The sequence below is a fragment of the Xiphophorus hellerii genome, chromosome 7 (genome assembly GCF_003331165.1).
Source record: "Xiphophorus hellerii strain 12219 chromosome 7, Xiphophorus_hellerii-4.1, whole genome shotgun sequence".
Taxonomy (NCBI): domain Eukaryota; kingdom Metazoa; phylum Chordata; class Actinopteri; order Cyprinodontiformes; family Poeciliidae; genus Xiphophorus; species Xiphophorus hellerii.
Window position 1 is genome coordinate 17,062,725 of NC_045678.1, and position 21,684 is coordinate 17,084,408.

Genomic DNA, 21,684 nt, shown 5'->3' on the forward strand with positions numbered 1-21,684 from the left:
GATCGAGTGAACATGAAATGTCATGCTGTGATCACATGGGTACTTCTTTACTTTGTACAAGCTGTTTTAAATTACACAAAAATCTCACATTTAGAGCGCAAGACTTAAAACTCCATTCAACTCAAGTATAATTGATGCACATGCCTCTGTTGATAAAAAAGAAAAGCAGGAGATAGGACATAACTTATTTTTAGTGATAGAATTAAGGTAATCTGTGAGTAATGTGTTCATAATTACTTAAAATAGTCACTTAAAAAAACATAACTGGGCCAAATACTTAAAGTGAAATAATTATTAATATTTACATTAGTTATTATTCTCTTTGGTGTCCATTCATTTACCTACCTTCACATAAGGGTACACGTGAAATGTCAAAAAGATTTAATCAGTATTTAATTACGATTACAGATTCAGTGATGTGAAAATTTAGGCTGATATCGACAATATCCAATATCGATATTGCTGTTATCCCCATGAAAAAATGACCACACAGGTGACATTGTTTCTCTGGTTCAGTTAAACACCTCAGAGTCCTGAACTGCATCAAACATCACATGACCAGGCAACCTCCCTCAACCCTCTGGAACAACATAGATAAACAGCAACAAGATGGAAATAGATATTGGTTACTAATATCAACCTATTTGTCTTATTGGACCAATACTGATATGCTTAAAAAAATTACTGGTTGATAATGATGCTAATGCAGATATATCCCTAATTACTCAGATCTAAACTTTTCTACACACTCTGATTCATTTAATTTAATTAAACTAAACATTAAATTGAATTTGAAGTGAAGATTGAAGTCAAACTATATGGTAAAGTGTGTTATCTGTGAATTTGTCAGTTTTTCTTATTTTGTCTATCTTATCATAATCTATCTGAACTCATCCAGTGGAGTGGCTTGAGGAAGTTGGTTTTATAAGAGCTAAATAGACGGGAATGAAATTTTTCCAGTTCATGACAGATAAAGTCAGACAGTTTCCCAAGTGCAAATCATTTTAAATTACACCCAAATAACAGATGGTTTGGATCTGAACACAGTTCAGTTCATTCACGAAGAGAAAGTTGGAGGGTGGACGGTTTCTACTTTGACATAAATATGTAGTGGCAGACCACAACCTCACAACTTCTACTTCTACATGAGGAAGAACTGTGGTTTTGCCAGAATGAGAAATGAAAACACTGGACAGTGCAAAGGGATCTGGTTGCAGAAGCCTTCAGAACCGTGCATGCTACCAACTTTTTCCTGCATATGAACAGACATCTGCAGGAAACTGGAGCTGTATGTAATACTTTCCACCACTGGAAACCACTATCCAAACTGGAGTTAAATAACTCCTGAAACAAACCCTTGACCTGTCAAAACTTTAATTAAAACAATCCTCATGACTTCATTAGTAAAAAAAAAACTATAATAAATTAATTAGACAACAGCTTTACATTAGAACCTTTTGTTTTCTTTAAGTATATTAAAATGTTTTAACCCATCAGCTGATTAGATGATGATATAAGCCCAAAGTTGTACCTGAAAAATAAAGCAACAGGGAATGTGTCTTGGTTTAATATGTCCTGACCTGCAAACACGATCTCACAGAGGGTAAACCCTGACACAGTAGCATGGGCCCCCAAATATTGGAGGATTTTTTTTTAAATAAACAAATGTTTTACATAAAAAACCCCATTTCATTTTAAAGGCCTTTAAAGATGAGATCATTTCATACTGAGTTGTTTTAATTTGTTAGAGTTTTGTGTAGATGACCCCTGCACAACCATTTAAAAACAAAGTTATAGCTCCACCTCTGACCTTCTGCCCCATCACACTATTGCATGTCTGATTTTCCAAGTTATAGGGAGGTAGTATGCATGCACTGTAGCACACACATTCTGATCACCAGGTCAGACAAGCTGTTTAATATTTGTCACATAACATAATTCTATCATATGAGCTTCACAAACTAATGCCATGCTACACTGTGCAGATGCTCCATCTGCACTGATCCAGATTCACTCACTTCAGACTGAAACTAAAAGCCTGGTAAAATCCAGCCTCTTGTTCTACGCTTTGCTTCATACAAAGGGTCTGGACCATCAACTATTGAGAAATGATTGCTGACTAGAGGCATGGGCTCTGTTGAAGCTTTAAACGATTGGGTCTGATTTTACCCAATTGCTAATGTTTAGCTGTGTCATATATGCCTCCTCAATGAAGCATACCGGAAATTGCATGTGATGTGAACAACCTCGCAGGGTGTAGGGTCACAACATCTTTGCCGGCAGTAAAACAACTTATACATTCCTCTTGATCCGATTTTAATTGCTCAATATTTGGAAGCGTCGCCTACATGGACTGAATGGCTTCATTCTCTTTCTCCTCTACCATTGTCAATCTACAACCTTATATAGGCAGACTACAATTCTAAAACAATACAGAAAATTAACATCAGTCATTAGAAACTAGTCCCCATGTTTATTGGTTTCCCTGGTTGAAATTCAACGGGAAAAATTTAACTCAATGAGAGAAATCCCAGAAGGAGCACTGAAGGGAAATGAGAATCAAGCAGAATTGCGAAATGAGGGAGTGATCAGGCTAGAATTACCCTTCTTTCTGATTAGTAATAATCAAAATTAGACACTGACAGCATGATAAAAGTAACGTATCCCTCCAGATGCAACAGAACTCAGTGAATTCCACACCCCTGATCCCAATACACATGCACTCTTCAAAGAAAAATACCTTAAAAAGAGATGACTGGATTGCGCATGGAACACTATTCCCTCCCTTTCCTCTCATTTAGACCCAGGACATGTGATAAAGTTAGCAGTTTTGAAGCTAACAGAAAATTAAGAAATTCCAAGATATATCCCGTTCATGCAACAAAACATACACTGCTCTTTATCTTTTTATATTAAACTTGGGATGGGCCTTTAATGTTGATGTGTTCATTGAATAGAAATGGTGAGAGTTCTCAGTTCTGATACATGCATGGATTAGGAAAAAAAATCTATAAAGTTTTCTTTTCAGATCCAAGGAAAGTTTATGTTTCTGGTCAGTTGACTGGTGCACTTTTGAAACAAAGAGAAAGTATGAAACGTTTGCTTGCTATTGTCTAATCATAGATTTTTTATAGAAAAAGATTTGCATTTTGTAGAACAACTGTAGGACCTCTGGAAAATGTCTCATGGCATTTGCGTAATCTTTTGTAATCAAGACAAATGGCGGCAATAATCCTAACTCATAAATAATGAATTCTTGTAAACGTCAACTCTCTGCTATCTTTCTTACCTAAAAAAAAAAACATAAAAAAAGACAGGACAAGTAGCTTGGAGCAGTTTAAGGATTCTGATAGGAATTACAGGAAAGATAAGAGAAAGGAGAGCACATGGCTTCAGACATTTACCAGCCGTTGCAGTGTAAGACGACTGGTACATCTTCCCCACTGAAATGAAGATCATTTTTTCAAAGTTTTGTTTGCATTGGGGCATGCATTCGTTTTGGAGAAAAGACTTTTTACAAAACCTCTTCATACTTTTAAAGTTCTGCTTTTACAGTGACACACGACTTGCAACAATGTTCTGCTCTGCACATATTACTTTTTGTATGATTAAAGAAAAGAAAGAATGTAACAGCGATGTACAAAGAAGGCCATTATAGCCATACTTACCCAACATTGGGCAATCCAACAATCCCTATCTTCAGAGAAGTCCCAAACCTTCCAATCAGTGGCGGTGGCTTTGGTGCATCATCTCCTTTGGCCTAACGAAGACAGAGTGGACATGTCTGCAGTCAAAGTCAGCACTTGCCATTATACATAAACGTTCTTTGAATGAAACCTTTCTTCTTTCACAAAACACACCTTTTTCGGAGCCATGTCTCTCACTCTTAAACTCTGAATTGACTTCCACAGCAGATGACACACTCAGAAAAGCACATTCATTCACAGGGTGGAGGGGGCGAGCTCAGTCCTTAAACATAACCAGCCTGACTGCACGCGCTTCTGCTCCAACGCTGTCTGCATGCACTCAAAATAGAAACATGCAGCATGTGGAAATGTAAGTTGACACTGTAAGCTGGCGAGCTGACCTGCACCTCCATATTTAGCTGTCGATAGTATCACTGTGGGTTAATGAGCAGCCATAAAACCCACCCTGTGCAATGTATTTGGAAAAGGCCATTTAGGCCTGGTTAGATGCTTGGCAGCATTAAAGGCAACACATTTATGTAACACAGTTATGGATCAACTTTCTGCCTTGTCGTCTTTGTCTTTTTGTAATGGGCTTTGCCTCAGTCAGATGAAATATATCCTGCTTTCATTCAATGGAGACAAATTTGCAGATCTGCCCCTGCAGGCAACCAGGCCCATACTGTTTGCCTGAGCTGAAAAAAACACAGATTTATTAATCAATCTTCAGTGGTGCCTAGGAAGAGATACTGGCATTTCTTATTGTTTTCTTATTGTGGGCCTTGTGTATTCTTCCAAATTACAGAGTGAATATGCTGGAAAACTTTCTGCAAGTTCTGTGAAAATCCTAAGGAAAATAGAAAATGAAGAAAAACATTGCCTGATTGTAGACAAAACAAAATTAAAGTGTAGAAACCGTTTCTAGACAACAACAACAAAAAAGAACAAATTTCAAGGGAAAATCAACAACATACATTTTTCATTGGAGTAGATGGAGCTGTCAGACAGGAAGCAGCACAGATTCACAGCGCAACATCCCTTCACACACAGTTTACCCGGACCCCCTTAGAGAGGAACAGGTGTAGCCACATGGGCGCACGAAATTACAACAATTAGTTAAACATCCTCAAATAAACTTCCTTCCACAGACGTATAAATTGAGGCGTGCGCAACCAGCGAGCCCTGGCCCAATCCAGGAAAGCTTGCCTGGGTTTAGCATGCAGAAAATGAGCTTCTAATAATCTGGATTTGAGGCAAAGTGCATTTTGCGGGGAAAAAACTCAGAAATGAATAGATCTGAATTAATCATTTATCTTTTGTTGATGGATGCACCCCCACTTAGACTCGTCACAATAGATGCAGAGCGTTTTGTTCGACCAAATAAATCATTCCCATTGTTTAAGGTACATTGATCAATCTAATGGCTTGTAATGGGCTCCTAATTGCCACAGAGAAGTGCTCACGAATGCAGCGCGGTATTACAGATTCAACTCTGAGTTTTCACTCGAGTGACGAGGAAAGAGTGTGTTCAGTCTTCTAGTTCCATTAAGGAAAAAAAAAATGTTTCTATTCTCCAAACAAATGGATTTATTTTTGAATTAATAATTAATTAAGTTGCTTATTTATTAATTAATTAATTTAATCATTGCATATAAACCAAATTAATCTGATCACAGATATCCTTAAAATAACAATTATTGTTGTAAATTATTTTAAAAGTTTTTTTTATTATTATTACTATTGTTGTATTTGATTTAATTATGTGTTTCCTGAATCCAAATGAATCTAACTTTATTTCTAAAATACATCAAAATCGACCATCAGCTCTGCATGTTGCAAAAGTTGCCAGCATCCAAACAATAATTTGTCACGGTTGCAAAATAAAACGATTTAATTTCTTTCTTGGCAGCGTTCACTTCCTGATGAGGACGATTTTTATTCACCCCCTCCAAAGGTGCATGGGAGGCTCTGGAGCAGGAGAGAAGGAAGAGCATTTGAACAAATTGCGCCTGTGTTTGCTGGCAGCATTCACACCACATAATAGAGCATTATCTGCCCGTTTTTGAATACGGTGATTCACATCCTTTGGTCAAGCTGGGTTTTTTTTTCTTCGCTGGAAAATTGCTATAACTTAAAAAAAAAAAAAAAAAAAAAAAGACGAATCGCATCAGAGCAGGTCACTTTTACATTGTGTCATTATCTCCGAGCGCTTTAACAAGCTTCTAAATGCGTGCTTGTTGACGAGTCAATTGCAAGCATCTATAGTTTGAAAAAAATATAAAAAAAATAATAAAAACACGGCGTCCTCTTCGTTGTGCTCGTTTAATTGGATGTGCAATTAGGCTGGAAATGCATGTTAAGTGCATGCAGTGCGTGGCCCTTTTGCAGGATGCAGAATTTAAATTCCTGCTTTTGAAGAATTCTGCAACAGGCGCTGATAAGACAAGCTGTCGTTGTTAATTAACCTCTCACCTGCACTCCCCGACAAGTGCGCAGGAGAAAACGCGAGCACCAAAGCAAAAAAAAAAAAGAAAAAAAGATCAACACGTATGCAACCTGGAAGGTAATAAAAAAAAAATATGTAAAGTTAATCCATTAAGATGTGTGTCTCCAAATCTGATTTGGATTGACATGCGGTTTTACGCCTTCCGCTCTCACGGGAGCGCTCAGCTTCAGGCCCACTCCAAACTTCATCCATCCCCCCCACTTATAAATTCTTCAACTACGACTTATCAAATTAATAGAATAAATAATATCCTCTGAGAGCAGCTGATTTTCCCCCCAACCAGCAGCATTGCATGCATGACACATATCACTGGCAGCAACCAGCCTGTTTGCATAAAGTAATCTCCAAGTTAAACCAAAACAAATTTTAAATGCTGTATTGCTCATGATCTGAATATCGAAAATAAGGATGGAAGCTCAGAGCAGCGCCGCCAAATGCTTTAAATAAAATGAGCGAAACGCTTACCTCCTGGAGATCTGAGGCGCGAACTCTATTCTGCCATCAAAAAGAGAGGGAACATTGCGCCCTTCGCGTGAGAATGCGTAAAAATAAACTGCGTGCATTTAAAAAAAAATTAGATCAAATCGCGCCTTTGGGTGACAGTCGGAGGCAAGAGGCTGCACGGCACATGATTGACGGCGGGGTTTTTGGTGTTTCTCTCTGCGGTCGTGCTTCTCATTGGCTGACAACGAACCCCCGACCAAGGATGCGGCCACGAGATTGGCTGCGCGTCCCCTCCAGCTGTACTTCAAAGAACACGTTCGCTACAACTAGGTAGTGTCGGGGTAGCAGCGAGCCAAGAGAGAGAAACAAACCCGTGTGACCCGAGTCACAACGCGGTGAAATCTCAATCACATTGGAGTCATACAGCCTCGACACCGCGGACATTCTCGGCGCTGCACAGATCCCGGATATGGCTACGTCTATACTGGGGGTGAGTCTGACTTCAGTCGCCTAAAAAAGTTATTTTCCTTCGCAAAAGCTGAGAAACTTTGTTGTTGTTGGTTTCTTCTTCTTCTTTTTTTTGTGCATGTTTGCGTTTGTTGTCATTTGTAAATATTTTTTTGCTTGGTTTCAGTTTTTTTTGTAGAGAATCACAAATTAAAAGTTTGTAAAAGAAGAAAAGTGTTCACATTGTAGAACTTTAAAGCACACTTGGACAGATTGCAGATATATCAACCTTTTATTTGACCATTTTCTGCAGGTTCTTATAATGAAAGTTTCGCAACCATCAGTGTGAAAAGTGTGCGGTGGTTTTGATATTTTACTTATGTTTAGAAAACGTATTAAAACTGCTCTGTGCTCAGATGACTGGAACATATATTTCTGTGTCAATAAATTATCGGTGGCATGTCTTATAAATATAATTACTTCATAAATACTCCATATTTAACTTCTCACAGTATTTGCTGCTGCTTGTTTTTGAAGAGAAACTTTGTTCTGTGTGCCCTCAGGAAGAGCCACGGTTTGGAACTACACCCCTCGCAATGCTGGCTGCAACCTGCAACAAAATCGGCAACACCAGTCCTCTGACAACTTTGCCAGACTCCAGTGCTTTTTCCAAAGGCGGATTTCACCCTTGGAAAAGATCCTCCTCCAGCTGCAACCTGGGCTCCAGCCTTCCCGGTTTCACGGTGGCGACGAGCCGAGCCTCAACTGGACTGACGCCGACCAGCGGCGCGGGCAACAGCGCCTTCTGCTTAGCCTCCACCTCGCCGACTTCCTCCGCGTTTTCCACCGAATACAGCGGTCTGTTCTCCAACTCTGCCGGCGTCACGACGCAGGACTCCGGCCAGTCCGCCTTCATCTCCAAAGTGCACACGTCGGCGGAGACTCTGTACCCGCGGGTGGGGATGGCGCACCCATACGAGTCGTGGTACAAGTCCGGCTTCCACTCCACCATCTCCGGCGACGTCGCCAACGGCGCATCCTCGTGGTGGGACGTCCATAGCAACCCCGGGTCGTGGCTGGACGTGCAGAACCCCGCCGGCACACTCCAGACCTCGCTGCACTCCGGGACGCCCCAGGCCATCCACTCACAGCTCAGCGGCTACAACCCGGACTTCTCCTCGCTGACGCACTCGGCGTTCAGCTCCACCGGGATCAGCCCGTCCGCGTCTCACCTGCTGTCCACCAGTCAGCACCTGTTAACGCAGGACGGCTTCAAGACAGTCATTCCCACTTACACGGACGCTTCCGCCGCCAACGCCATGATTTCAGGCGGCACTTCAGGAATAAGTAGCTCATCCCGGTCCTCCAGGCGGTACTCCGGCAGAGCGACGTGTGACTGTCCGAACTGCCAGGAGGCCGAGCGGCTGGGGCCCGCGGGGGCCAGCCTACGGAGGAAGGGACTGCACAGCTGCCACATCCCGGGCTGCGGTAAAGTCTATGGGAAAACATCCCACCTGAAGGCGCACTTGAGGTGGCACACCGGCGAGCGGCCTTTTGTGTGCAACTGGCTTTTCTGCGGCAAAAGGTTCACTCGGTCCGACGAGCTTCAGAGACACCTGCGCACCCACACCGGCGAAAAAAGGTTCGCCTGTCCGGTGTGCAACAAGCGCTTCATGCGCAGTGACCATTTGAGCAAGCACATCAAAACGCACACGGCGGGCGGAGGGGGCAAAAAGGGCAGCGACAGTGACACCGACACCAGTAACCTGGAGACCCCGAGGTCCGAATCCCCAGAACTTATTTTAGAGGGGGTGAACCCCAGAATTACAGTTAAGGATCCGTCTCCTCATGACGAACCGTGAGGTTTAATTCTCCAAAACAAACAACAGACAGCAGCTTATTAAATAAACTGCACAATGAAAACGGGTCCAATTTTACAGACTTTAAAAAAAAGGGGGAAAAAACATTTCCAAAAGCAACTGCAAAATTTTAAAAATATATATATTCTTCTCTGGCGTGATGAGTATGTCATTCGTAAATTCATCCTAAAGAAAACTTTAATTTACTGTAGGAATATTTGGGAGGGGGAAAAAAATGAAAAGGATGTTGAGAAAATGCTGCGCCAAACCCTGTTGAACTTTGCTTGGACAGTGTTGTATATTGACGACTTAAAAAAAAAAAAAAGAAAACAAACAAAAAAAAAATCAAGTGTGTTATTTTTTAATGTAAATGTTATAGACTCTGATTGTTTTCTTCGTGTTGGTATCCTGAAAATCAGGGAGTTTTGCTTTTCGACGCACTTTTGTGGATATGTATGTAACACAGCTTTTCAAAACTTCTGTTTATCATTTTTTTTTATTATTTCTTTGCTAAAAAAATAATTATCTATATATAAATGTTTACCTGTATAAAGTCACACGTATAAAACCTTCATTTATCGTAATTAAAACATGTTTAAAACATGCCGTGTGATGTAGAGTTTATATTTATTTGTCAGGATTTAATGTAGAAAAAAAAATGTTATATATATATATTTTAAATTTAACCCCTAAAATACTTTTTGCTTCCATGGTTTCCCCTATGGAATAAATTAATGTTTAATCCCCCGGAAAAGACATTTCATGCCCAAATGAAAATCTTGTTAAATGGTATTAATTATGACTTGGAGCACGTCGCAGCCCCATGTGTCTTGTATTTGCGGTTAGGGGATTCGTGTCTTATCAAATATCTAATTAATCTCCGAGACATCTATTGTTCACATTCACTTTATCGGGGGCTCCGCTGACAAAAGTCCCCGGATTTTTATTCTAATTGTCCAAATTAACTGCTTTAATTTGCATAGCAAATATTACTAAAAAAATTATGGACATCTTTTTTTTTTTTCGAAGGAGAACATGGATATAACGGGAAGAGCGTTACTTCTTTTACTGGCGAGGAAAAGAAGGGGGCAAAAAGTCAAATGCAAATGTTGAATTTTAAATGCTTTCTGCGCGCCGCAGTCAAATGGCCCCTGTGTGTTATTTGAATATCAGTGGCCCCGCACTGAAAAGGTTCAAGGATGCTCTCTGACTTCTTTGTGCTTACCCAGTGCAGCGTCCGACTCCCAAAGAAAAAGAGAGAGAGGGAGAGAGACGGGGAATAATTACAGCATGAATCCAGGACTGGGAATACATCATGGAAGAGCATCTCACCCAGACAAGCCTCCATTTTTACCCCCCATAAGTAGGATGTTAAATTGAGCAGAAGGCAATAGGGAGGGAAATTATTTTCATTTCCTTTTGTGCAACTGCGTTTTTTAAAAGGAAGCGGCCAGATTGTAAAACTATGACATTAGGCATTCAATTTGTTCTTAGCAAAAAATACATTAAAAAACAAAAGAAAAAACACAAAAGAAAACTGTATGATTTTGTTGATTCAATTGGCCGACTTAGCAAAATATCAAAATTATTTTACAATTGGCACAAAAACATTTTTTTGTTAATAGCTCGATTATTTAACATATGGACAAACAAAATGGAGCAAAAAAAATTGCACACAGTGTCTGTATAACATTACTTTGTGACCTGCAGAAAATATATAAAACCAGCGGTTTTCTTAATGTATTTTTTATGCTAAATTTTACTTTTGGTATGAGAGGAAAAATAATTGGTCCATATAATTTTAAACAAACAAAGAAGCGTCACATGGATTAATTTCACCTCTATTCAGCAGCTAAAGAAAGACTTTTTAATTTATATAAAAAAAATGGTTTTACATTAAATAATATTACATTGTTTTGCTATTTTTATCAATTTGTTTTATTAATCTTTTCCGTGTATATAGATACATACACACACATCTTTGTACACAAATAAGAGAACAATAAGAATCATTCCACATTAAATGTATAGTATTTATTTGAAAGGAATTAATAGGCTTCTATACTGCATTGTGGAGTAAAAGAAAAAACAACTATCACAGATGGAGAATAAATCACAGAAAGTTGTTTTCATGAAGACTGTTGATAAATATTAAATTCAATTCTACGAACAAAATTGTTTCCAATGATAAATAGTTTATACATCTCTAATAAAATCACGGCTGAGAGCGCACCGAGGCGCTTGTTGACATTTTCTGTTCACTGCTTCCCCCTAGTGGAGATAAACTAGACTAACGCGCAGTTTGTGCACAACAAATTCCAACCAAGATCCTACAGGATTTCCAAATCTTATCAATCATGTAAAACAAAAACATGCCTGCACTTTCTTGCATTAAAAGTATGAAGAGAAAATTTTAGATTAAAAAAAAAAAAGTTAATATTTTCTTTTTATCCTCTCCCTGCTTCTCTCCCTCCTATCCCTACTCCTGCTCCTAGTTCTTCCTCGAACTTCTCTTTCTTCTCTCCTCTCTCTGCTTCTGCTCCTCCTATCAGCTGCTCTGCCTTTGTTTCCGTCTGTGCATCTTTTGCTCCTCTCACCGTCTCCACTGTGACGTCTGTCTTTATCCCGGTCCTCCCTGCCTCTCTCGCGGCTTCTACTTCTGTCCAATCCAGCCGTAGAGCTGCTGACTTCCTGCCTGGCCCTGCTGTTGTGCCTCCTTCTCTCTTGACCTCCCTCCAGCTTGATCTTGTTCTCTGGGCTGCGATTGCGACTCCTGCTCCTTCCCCTTTCTGTCCTTCTTTGTCTATAATCTCCAGAGTCCTCTTTAGCCCTCCTCTGTCCAGCGTGGGGGCTCTGTGACCTGCTTCTGTGAGAGGAGGCCTTTCTCTGACTCTTGACTCTTCGCTCGCTCTCTGAGCTGTTATCCCGACGGGAATCTTCTCTCTTATTCTTCTTCTTCTTTTGGCCCTTGGACTTGCCGTGGTCGTCTGAATCGGAGTCGCTGTCACTGCTACTGCTGCTGCTGCTGTCGGAGGAGTCGCTTGAGCTGTCGCTGCTATCCTGCTTTTTCTTGTGCTTTCTTTTGCTTTTCTTCTTTTGTTTTTTGCTCTTCTTCTTCTTGGCCTTCTTTTTTTCCAACCGGTCAAGTTTTCTGTAAAATGCGGGGGGGGGGAAAACCCCAAAGAACACTCATTTTAAATTTTCTACTTTTAATGAATGACAGCAAAATTTTGCTAAATGTTTACAGTAGATGAAAAACACAATAAAGTCAGAATCTATTTACAAAAAAAAAACAATAAGATTTTATTACACAAACTTATTATTGATTGGATTTTTTGTGATGCAAAATCATGATTGTGTATTTTATCAATATGAGAGTTTCTGATATACTTTCTCAAATATCTTTAAAATGAAGAGGTTAACAAAAAAAAGAAAATGTTGAATTGGTTGTTACCTGAGCAGTTTCTGTTTCTGCTTGGTCGTTAATGATTTCAGAAACTCCACCTCTGGATCATCTTCTTCGTCACTGGCAACATATTCCTCATGAAGCATAAACATTGAAATTATTGCCACAGTGAGAATATTAGTTTGCACATTCAGATGTATATGAAATTTTCTGTAGGGACTAAATCAATTTTTTTAAAATAGGTATTTTAGCAGTTTTGCTTGAGACTAATAACCAACAAGTGAAGGCATCATCAGATCTTTCACTTTATGATGGTATTTTAAATGTTAGAGCAATACACGCTAAGTGAACAATTGTTAAGTTGAGAAAAAATGTCCAGATATCTTCCTACTGGGTGTATATATAGAAAGACTGCTTTCCACATGGCTTGTGGCAATGCAGAGACAGTATCACTTATGGTTTTATTTTAATAATGAATGTTTTCTGGTCACTAAGAGGCACTCAGTTCCCCACCTGAGCTGCGGATCCACGCAGCTCCTCCAGTGTTAGCATCAACTTCTAGGCTGCCTCTTTGATTAATACTCTTTTCACTCGGCCAATCAGTTCAGGTTGACAACCAGGCTTTACGGTTTCAAATGACAACTGAGCAGTACTCTGTAATTGTTTTAGACCAAAACTACGCTTTGAACTTCTTCACATCTTCCTCCCTGACCCGTCTGCTGTGTTCCTTGGTTTTCATAATGCTGTTTGTTCACTAATGTTCTCTAACACACCTCAGGGCTTCACAGAACAGCTGAGCAGGCCGTCTATCTTTAGGGTGTGCGATACAGCTCTGGAAAAAAAATTAAGAGACCACTGTACTGAACCCCATTGAAAATCTCATGGTTATTTCTCCAAATATTGATTTCCAAACTCTTCCTGAGTTAAAACATTAGTATTGTTGTTTCTAAATGAATACAAAATTGTTTTTTTCTGCATTATTTGAGGTCTGAAAGCACTACATCTTTTTTTGTTATTTTGACTATTTCTCATTTTCTGCAAATAAATACAGGATTTTTGCTTGGAATTTTAGAGACATGCTGTCGGTAGTTCATAGAATAAAAGAACAATGTTCATTTTGCTCAAACATATACCTATAAAAAGTAAAATCAGAGAAACTGATAATTTTGCATGGGTCTCTTAATTTCTTTTTCCAGAGCTGTATATATGTGTGTGTTTGTATATTGTCTTGTGCACACCAAGATGACAGTGAGACAATTACCTGTGCTGGATCACAAACAGTAGAACTCCTATCAAGGACACATTTCTTCAGGGCAAAGCCACTGTTCCGCATCTCAGCCATTAACTCGGAGGGGTGCATCGACGGGCCTGTTGGCACAAATCACAGCCTCAGAGTCCCATTGATGTGGGAACGCATACAGTCCGCTATCTCCACAGTGGGAATTTCAGAGGCGGCTTTGTTAACAAAATGGGACATCAAATCAACTCACTCCACTTCCGGCTGAGCAAATCATACAATATCATTCTCTGCCAAAGCAGCAGTTAAGGGAATCAGAATACACAATAATTACATTTTTTTCTCCTGGCACAGGAGGGGGACCATTACGGCACTCCACCATCAGCCCCACTGACTGGACTCTCCCAGGGTAAACATTATTACTTTACAACTCAATTCGCTGATTGCAGAACTCAGAATCAGCTCAAGGCAGGGAAGCTGGAGCAGAAGCTGAGGAGGAAAGTGCAGCAAGAAGCCAGACAGATAAAAGCTCCTGCAGAATGAAAGAGCTAGGGCCATGTGCAGGCGTCTCAATCTCACCAACACAAGGCATGCTGCAGAAATATGTCAGCAGAAATCATGTTTCATCATTCATAACTCACCTGTACGACAACATAAACTCAAACCTACTAACCTATACTTGTTTGATGTCCAAATAAAGCTTGCATTGGGCAGACAAAAATGACAACAATATTGTAGGAGGACATTTAAAACTGCATTACCTGCTGTTTCATCTGTGGCCACTGAGCTAGCGTTGATCCCTGACAGTCCGAACAGCGGGCACTCTCTGTCCGTGTTCACATGGCCCCACTTGTGACACTTGATGCATCTCACGTTGCGCACCTTGAGAAACAGAGCAATCCTATTTAGTTTATTTACATAGCAACAAACATCATTTCAATACCCTTTACAAGACAAACATTTGCAACTTATATGAAAAATGTCTAAATTTGAATCAAAATACAGACAAATCTTACAGCCAGAATTATGTACATACAATTAGTTTCTAATTTTAGCACAAAAATAAATCGTTGAAGTTTAATATAGCTATCTGAATACTGAAGATTTAGGTAATGTACTCTAAAAACAAGAACAAGCTCAACAGTTGTTTCAAACCATGCTCTTAAAACCAGAGGGTTTGTTGAAATTACTTAACTCTCTCCAATAATACAAGCAGAGATGCACAACCAGGCTTTCCCAGTCCAATACTGATTCCCAGATTTCAGCTTTAACTGATTCTATTTTTTTTGTGGGACTATAAAATATTGAACAAGAAAAACATGCTGCAGGTTCCCTAATGAAGCGTAGTACCTTTTAATCCAACTCACAATGAAAGAATTCGTGAACTTATACATTGAAGCACAAGTCCATGATATTTACTAAAGTCAGAAAATGCATGAAACTAAGCATTGTTTTTCAACTGGGGAGAGTTCTGAGGCATTTAATGTTTTGTTTTTGTGTATTAGACATGTTCACCATGGATCAGAAGCAATCAATGGAAAACTGGCTAAATCCAATCTCTGCCCTGTTAACCGGTGCATCACCAAAAAAACTAATTTGCTCTCAGCGTTTTTCCAACACTCTGTGTCACCAGGGTAACCTTATGAAAGGAAATGTTGCATTTAAATGCTCAATCAAACTCAAATGTAAATGGACAAAGGAAAAGAAAGACCAAATTCAATGTTTACAGTGGTTTCCTCAGAATACATTCTAAGGATGTTTCCATGACTTTGAGGAAAACACTGATTATGTGTATGTGTCATAACCTGTCCAGTGTTGGTACTAAACTTAATGATTTTTTTTTTTCCTGGAAAAATATAAGTTAAGCACACATGGTAATGAAGCAAAGTGCTGTGGTGAAAAGCTTTGTTTTACATGTATAAATAAAACTGGATTAGCTGATATCTAGTTATACTAAAAGGCTGTAAAAAATAAATTGCAGTTTCAACATTCTTGGAACTTCATTCCTCTTAGCTTGAATATTTATTCTGCACTCTCTAATTCTACTGAACTTCTAGACTTCATTACGTTCAGGTCTTTCTTGGCTTTAGTTCTGACAGGAATTTTCTCCTCCTCTATAGATATATTTATATATAGTTTCTCAACTTTAGAACCGTTGCGTCTTTGTGCTGTTACGTTTATTTCAGTGACGATCAAATCAATCTGGCAACATTTTAAAGCTCCAGAGTTCTCCATGGTTGCCTTGAACTATCGATGTAAAAGAAAATACTCAAAAATAAAATATCCAAACTGAAAACTTCTACTTTTTTATCTGCACATTGATAACAAAACACAATATTCAGTTGAGTTTAGTAGAAATTAGATATACATGTACATGTAGGTTTTTGTTGTCTGCTAATGGTGTAATCCTTTCATTTCCTACTAGGCAGTTTTTACTTGTATAAACAAAACTTTTCTCTCTATCAAGGAACCCGAGGCACATTTTTTTCTTTTAAAGTCAAGGTTTGTTACTTTTAACTGCTGAATACTATAAAGTGGTTTTGCATGTTGCTTGTGCAAGTGGAAATCATGTGTCAGTGTATCCATGCTAGTTAAAGAAAGAACTTATTATCTGGCTTTTCATGTGTGATTTTAATGGCATTTCTTATTTAATGGAAAAAAACACAACTGCGAAATTGTGCGTTTTCAACATTATCAAAATATCCAATATGTTTTGCGCACATTTCTAATGGAAATGCAGCTGGTATGACTTCAGTTTAAGCTCTCCGTGAGTCTAATGTGTAAACATTTCTAACATCATTGTCGGGAGACAGCGATGTAAACACAGTGAGACAGTGATGCAAGGCCTTGGACTTTTAGTGTGCACATGTTTAGGTGGGCTGTGTTTGGCAAACCTCTGTTGTGACATAATCGGTTCGCCGATGACAGAAGTTTTTAGTTAATTCTGACATGAGAAAATCTGCTTAAAATAAAAGTCATCTCTTACCTGGATACCAAATGGCTGATCTCTAATATTCATGTCATCTTTCGCATACCTACGAGAAAAAAATAAGACAAGATGAAAACAACAGATTGAAATTCTGACTACAAACGTTACAAACCACCACTTACTTCTCTCGAGGAGCCAGCTTCTGCCATTCAAATTTGCACTCTTCTTCTCCTTCCTAGGAAGCAAACTCTTTCAGTATTAATTTGTCTTCAGTAGTTGCTACTACTCAGATGATTTTACAACCTAATCTATAAAATAACATTTTAATCTGCAAGACATTTGAATTTTCTAAGACTGCAAAGAAGACAATTATAATTCCAGAGGACATGGGATAAAGCAATTTTAGCACATGGCTCGTTTTAAGCTACATCCTGTTCAAAAATTTACTTTCTTTTTGAGAAACATATAAAGTTGAAGCCTTAATTTTGAATTAAATTGCATTTATTTTACCTCTTTCTTCTCCTCTTCAGGTCAGAAGCAAGTTTTGAAGAATTAAAGAAAGAAAAACAAATATTAAACCCTCAAAGTTTTTACCTTAACAAGAAGTTGAAATGCAGTGATAATATTTTGAAGAGCTGCTCTGAGCAAGAGATAATTTACCTTTGGATGCTCCAGGAGGCGCTTCGTACATAAAATTGAGTCCATTTTTAACACGATCATCTCCCATCAACAGCCTGCAGGTTAAAAGAAAAAACAAAAATAATTTCACTTCTTTTTAAAACTCATAATTAAGGTGCACAATGTATGAAGTTGGACCAGTCCTTAAGAAAGATTTGTTTCAAAAGGCCAACACTAACCTGTTATTGTATGTGTCCTGTTCTTTCAAATATGCCTGCATAAGGTCTTCCTGCTTCCTCTTCTCGAATGTCAGTTTCTGTTCGGCAATCCATACCTACGAGAGAAAAAGACAAGAGTATTCATAGCAGATTTTCTTTCTATTTCCCCATAAATATAACATTAAAAACTCAAAAACATAAATTACTCTCAAGACCAAAATAGTGCTAAAAATATCGAAGATGTACTCATCAACAATCTGTTATTACAATTACTACGTTTTAAGAAGAAAATAAACAAGTTCATGGCATTAAGAAAAGCAATTAAAGCATGAAATGTGTTTTGTTGGTACTGATATTTGTTATTTATTAAATATGTAAAGTCTTTAAAGAATAGATTTTTCATATTCCAGAAAGTGTACATTTGGACATTTTTTTTTAAATATCTAAATGTTCAACTGAAGGTATTAAACTTAAATAGATAACATCTTTATATCATTTTAGGGTTGAATAATTTTCACTTTAATAGAACAAACTGCTATTATGATGCAAATCACTTAAAATTGACTCGTCAGTTAAAACATTCAATTTGATCTGCTAAACCAGTCCTAAAACCAAGACCACAATAAACACACCTGAAAAGCTGATGTGTATTTCCTGATATTTTGTGATTAGTGAAATGTTGGCTTTTGTTTCTGATCGTAAGTAGCACGTCTACAGCTAAATAGCTAAGCTAACGCTCTTTAGCCTCAACTGTGCTAACGTTTACGGCGAATAAACTCTTACCTTTTTAATATTCGATTTCGAAGCAGGATGAAAATCCTTTTTACACATAAAATTAGCAAACGACTTCCCCATGGCGGCTGTTAAGCACTGTCAAAAGACAGTAAGTTGTTGCGTTACGTTGAGCTAAAGTAGCCACTAGTAGCTTAGCTTCCCTTCGCTTGTAAATAAAATCGAGGGAGAGAGATGAAGTTGGTTTCATGTTGGTATAAATAAGGTCACGTGTAAAACTCGTCATCAAACACGCACTACAAGTTTTATATTATATTATATTATATTATATTATATTATATTATATTATATTATATTATATTATATTATATTATATTATATTATATTATATTATATTATTCACAAAATAATTACTATTTAATGGAACATTTCCTTCTCGTTTGTTTTAGTCAAATGTTATTGAGTCAATTTTTGAGTGAATAATTATTAGGGATGATTATGAAACCATGATTAATGATTGTATTCTAATATATTATCATTATATATTCTTATTCTAATATTTAATTTTACTTCAATTGGGGATAAGTTTCGTTTTACCACGAATCTAAGCCTAACTTCATCTTTTTGTCACGTGACAGTCCTGCTTCCGTATCAGTGCTGAGAGCTGGATTGACTGCTGAAATCCTGCAGGCAAGCAAGAATAGAAACCGATACTGACAGCTGCCAGACGACTCCTCAGGTAGTATGCTTTTCTTATATACCCTTTTAAAAGTACATCGTTGCTTTGTCGTGCTGCATTTGTTGGGATTGTCACAAAGTAAGGGGTTGACCAACTTTACTACTTTCTCCCACCTACTAGTCTGTGTTTGAAATGTTTCCATCCTCCTGTGACACCTTTGTGGCTCTGCCTCCTTCCTCTGAGGGACAGCGCATCATTTTTGGGAAAAACTCGGACAGACCCTGCGATGAAGTCCAAGAGGTTGTGTATTTTCCTGCCAGAGACTATGGTCCAGAGGAGAAGGTTGAGGTAGGTGTCACATTCATTTAGTTGCTCATGACTGCTCCTTGCTAAGTATGAAACCTCATAACTTTTTTAAAATCTCCCTTTCTTTTTGTGAAAAAGTGCACATACATACAGATCGAGCAGGCTGCCCACACCTATGCAGTTGTGCTGAGCAAGCCGGCATGGCTGTGGGGGGCTGAGATGGGTGCAAATGAGCATCAAGTGTGCATTGGGAATGAGGCAGTATGGGGCAGAGAGAGCGCTGATGGAGAGGAGGCTCTGCTTGGAATGGACCTTGTCAGGTAATATGCCACGCAGACGTGTTAATAATCCTTGAACCTTTTCACTTTTGTCATGGATTTTATGGAAATAATTGTTCATAATAGTGCAGTTGAAGGAAAAATGAATTATAAGTTTAGTTTTTCCTTTTTTTACAAAAGAAAATCTGTGGTGTCCATTTGTATTCAGCCTACTATTTATACTGCGCTAGCCTATAAATAAAGTATTTTATGAATTGATCTGTAGTGGCATTTACAGCTATCTGACAAATCTGGAAAATAAAATTGACAACTACTACAATAACATTTGCATCTTAGTCCAGGCTCTCTAATTATTTCTGATCAAGTTTGTGAAATAATAAGAAAATGTGATTCTTCAATTTTACAGACTTGGTCTTGAGCGAGCTGACACGGCTGAGAAAGCTGTTGATGTTATCGCTGCGTTGTTGGAGATGTACGGTCAAGGAGGCTCATGCATGGAAGATCAGAGCGAGTTCACCTACCACAACAGCTTCCTCATCTCAGACCGAAAGGAAGCCTGGGTACTGGAAACATCCGGGAAGTACTGGGCAGCAGAGAGAGTGCAAGGTAATCAGAAAACTGCAATTGGAAATAAAGAAAATGTTTAATTTGCATCCCAACGGATGTGCCACACTTCTAGTCATAATCATTTGCAAAATCTGGCAAAGGTCAACAGACCCCTTAAAAATGTTCTAATTTTTTATGTTACAATCACAAATTCCAATGTAGTTTTGTTAAGATGTTTTATTATTGGGTTGGTTTATTCAATAAAATCTTGTTAGAATAAAGTTTGTGATTGAGACATGAAAACTGTTTAAAAAGGTACACCCCTAATGGAAAACACAAAAACTGCTAGTCATTATGTTAAGGTTATATGAAAGCTAAATAAAAAGTGTTGCAAAAAATTTAAAAAACACCTGAATTTATCTGAAAAATCACTATTTTTTCTAGGAGTACAGTGTTGTTACTTGACCAAAGCCAGTAATATATTAAATGTATTTTCAGCCTTTCAAATGTCTGAGTCCTTATCTATGTCCAGCTTTAACATGTTGCTTCAGTTACTGATGAATCTCATAATTTCACGCCTTGTTTCCAGAGGGATATCGGAACATCTCCAACCAGTATGGAATAACAACAAAGATAGACAAGGAGCATCCAGGAATGAGGGAATACGCTCTGAGCAAAGGATGGTGGGACGGAAAGTCAGAGTTCAACTTTGCCACGGTCTACTCCTTTCTGACGACAGCCAGAATAGAGTCTGCTGGGACTCGGTACTGCGAGGGGAAGAGCTTGTTGGAAAAGAGAAACGGTTGGTTTTCTCCAACGAGTCTCTGCAGAAAGAATTTTAGAAACGTTGACAGAGGCTTCATGGTTGTATATTTTTTTTTCTCAAGGCCACATTACTGCAGAGGCAATGATGGATATTCTGCGAGATAAAGACAGTGGCATCAATATGGAGGGCATGTTCATGACAACAGGAAGCATGGTGTCTGTGGTACCCACGAATCCGACTCTGCCAGGAGTTCACTACTTCACGGCAACTCCAGATCCAGAGAGGTTCGTCGATTGCAAGCCTTTCAGTTCACGAGCAACAAATGCAGCTACCGAAGATTTATAACGTTCTTTCTTTGTTCAACAGGTCTGTTTTCAAACCATTCGTGTTTGTGAAAAACGCACGTGAGTGGAAGGAGACGTCCTCCCCCAGTTTTGGTCCAGATGATCCCGCAAAGAAGAAACCCCGCTTCCAGAGCAAACCGGACCGCAAACATCCATTGTTTGTGAAGCATGAGGTTATCGCCGCCATCATTGAATCTTACAAGGTTTGTCATTCTAAAGTCACAAAATGCTCTTGCCTGATCATTCACTGTAGAGAGGTTTAGTGTTAATATATTATTTTATTTTCAGGAAAAAGGACAGAAAGTCACAGAAAATCTGAGGCAGCTTGAGAAAGAGACAATGAAAAAGATGGAGAATATTCTCGCAGTGGGTGTGCAACAGCCTGATGACTATGTGAACCTGTTCTCTGAGTGTGTCCAGACGGAGCTGAGTGTTTACAGCAAAGGTTAAGAGCTGTGTGAGATTAAAAAAGTGCAGCAGTGTGTTTCCTAATGTGCTGCTTGGAGCCAGATTTAATTACCCACATGCATATTGGATGAACCAGTAAACAAACATAACTGAACTTAATAAAATCAATGCACAGAACTACACATGAATCCATCATAAAACATCATAAACTTGTTACTTTTATTAAGTGAACCATAGATTGTAAAAGTACAGAAAAAAACCTTTATGTATATTTA

The 21,684-nt window shown here is 38.6% G+C and overlaps 4 protein-coding genes across 5 annotated transcripts in view; 2 read left to right on the forward strand and 2 right to left on the reverse strand.

The window, feature by feature from the left end:
- Positions 1-4,439, reverse strand: part of LOC116723712 (obg-like ATPase 1) — a 54,972-nt gene extending 50,533 nt beyond the window's left edge. The window contains exons 1-2 of one of the 2 annotated variants that reach the window (XM_032568804.1): positions 3,861-4,439; positions 3,669-3,760 (exon numbers count right to left, since the gene is read on the reverse strand). In XM_032568804.1, coding sequence (XP_032424695.1) covers positions 3,669-3,760; positions 3,861-3,875 — 107 coding nt within the window. In that variant the 5' untranslated portion in view covers positions 3,876-4,439. The remainder of the gene's footprint in view (positions 1-3,668; positions 3,761-3,860) is intronic. The other variant, XM_032568805.1, reaches the window with a different exon arrangement.
- Positions 4,440-6,695: 2,256 nt separating this feature from the next.
- sp9 (sp9 transcription factor) lies at positions 6,696-9,545 on the forward strand. The gene is made up of 2 exons (XM_032568806.1): positions 6,696-7,126; positions 7,647-9,545. Exons 1-2 carry the CDS (start codon positions 7,106-7,108, stop codon positions 8,943-8,945), a joined length of 1,320 nt encoding a protein of 439 aa, XP_032424697.1. The 5' UTR covers positions 6,696-7,105; the 3' UTR covers positions 8,946-9,545.
- Positions 9,546-10,954: 1,409 nt separating this feature from the next.
- Positions 10,955-18,333, reverse strand: cirsr (corepressor of RBPJ and splicing regulator). Its single transcript, XM_032568803.1, has 10 exons — positions 18,134-18,333; positions 17,372-17,466; positions 17,175-17,248; positions 17,025-17,038; positions 16,697-16,749; positions 16,572-16,620; positions 14,347-14,467; positions 13,610-13,716; positions 12,397-12,482; positions 10,955-12,093 (listed from the first exon to the last, which is right to left on the reverse strand). The coding sequence occupies exons 1-10, from the start codon at positions 18,203-18,205 to the stop codon at positions 11,376-11,378; spliced, it is 1,389 nt and encodes a 462-aa protein (XP_032424694.1). The 5' UTR covers positions 18,206-18,333; the 3' UTR covers positions 10,955-11,375.
- Positions 18,334-18,724: 391 nt separating this feature from the next.
- Positions 18,725-21,586, forward strand: scrn3 (secernin 3). Its single transcript, XM_032568807.1, has 8 exons — positions 18,725-18,821; positions 18,942-19,109; positions 19,206-19,387; positions 19,752-19,951; positions 20,481-20,693; positions 20,779-20,941; positions 21,024-21,204; positions 21,290-21,586. Exons 2-8 carry the CDS (start codon positions 18,954-18,956, stop codon positions 21,449-21,451), a joined length of 1,257 nt encoding a protein of 418 aa, XP_032424698.1. The 5' UTR covers positions 18,725-18,821; positions 18,942-18,953; the 3' UTR covers positions 21,452-21,586.
- Positions 21,587-21,684: the final 98 nt, after the last annotated feature.

What these genes read in the sequence shown, in the direction of transcription:
- sp9 (XM_032568806.1), top strand. Translation starts at nt 7,106, where the DNA reads ATGGCTACGTCTATACTGGGG. An exon ending in TGGCTACGTCTATACTGGGG is followed by an intron (nt 7,127 to 7,646) that starts GTGAGTCTGACT and finishes GTGTGCCCTCAG; the next exon opens with GAAGAGCCACGGTTTGGAAC.
- cirsr (XM_032568803.1), bottom strand. Translation starts at nt 18,205, where the DNA reads ATGGGGAAGTCGTTTGCTAATTTTATGTGTAAAAAGGATTTTCATCCT. An exon ending in GGCCACAGATGAAACAGCAG is followed by an intron (nt 13,717 to 14,346) that starts GTAATGCAGTTT and finishes TTGTGCCAACAG; the next exon opens with GCCCGTCGATGCACCCCTCC. An exon ending in CTGTTTGTGATCCAGCACAG is followed by an intron (nt 12,483 to 13,609) that starts GTAATTGTCTCA and finishes ATGCTTCATGAG; the next exon opens with GAATATGTTGCCAGTGACGA.
- scrn3 (XM_032568807.1), top strand. Translation starts at nt 18,954, where the DNA reads ATGTTTCCATCCTCCTGTGACACCTTTGTGGCTCTGCCTCCTTCCTCT. An exon ending in GTCCAGAGGAGAAGGTTGAG is followed by an intron (nt 19,110 to 19,205) that starts GTAGGTGTCACA and finishes TTTGTGAAAAAG; the next exon opens with TGCACATACATACAGATCGA. An exon ending in CTTGTTGGAAAAGAGAAACG is followed by an intron (nt 20,694 to 20,778) that starts GTTGGTTTTCTC and finishes TTTTTTCTCAAG; the next exon opens with GCCACATTACTGCAGAGGCA.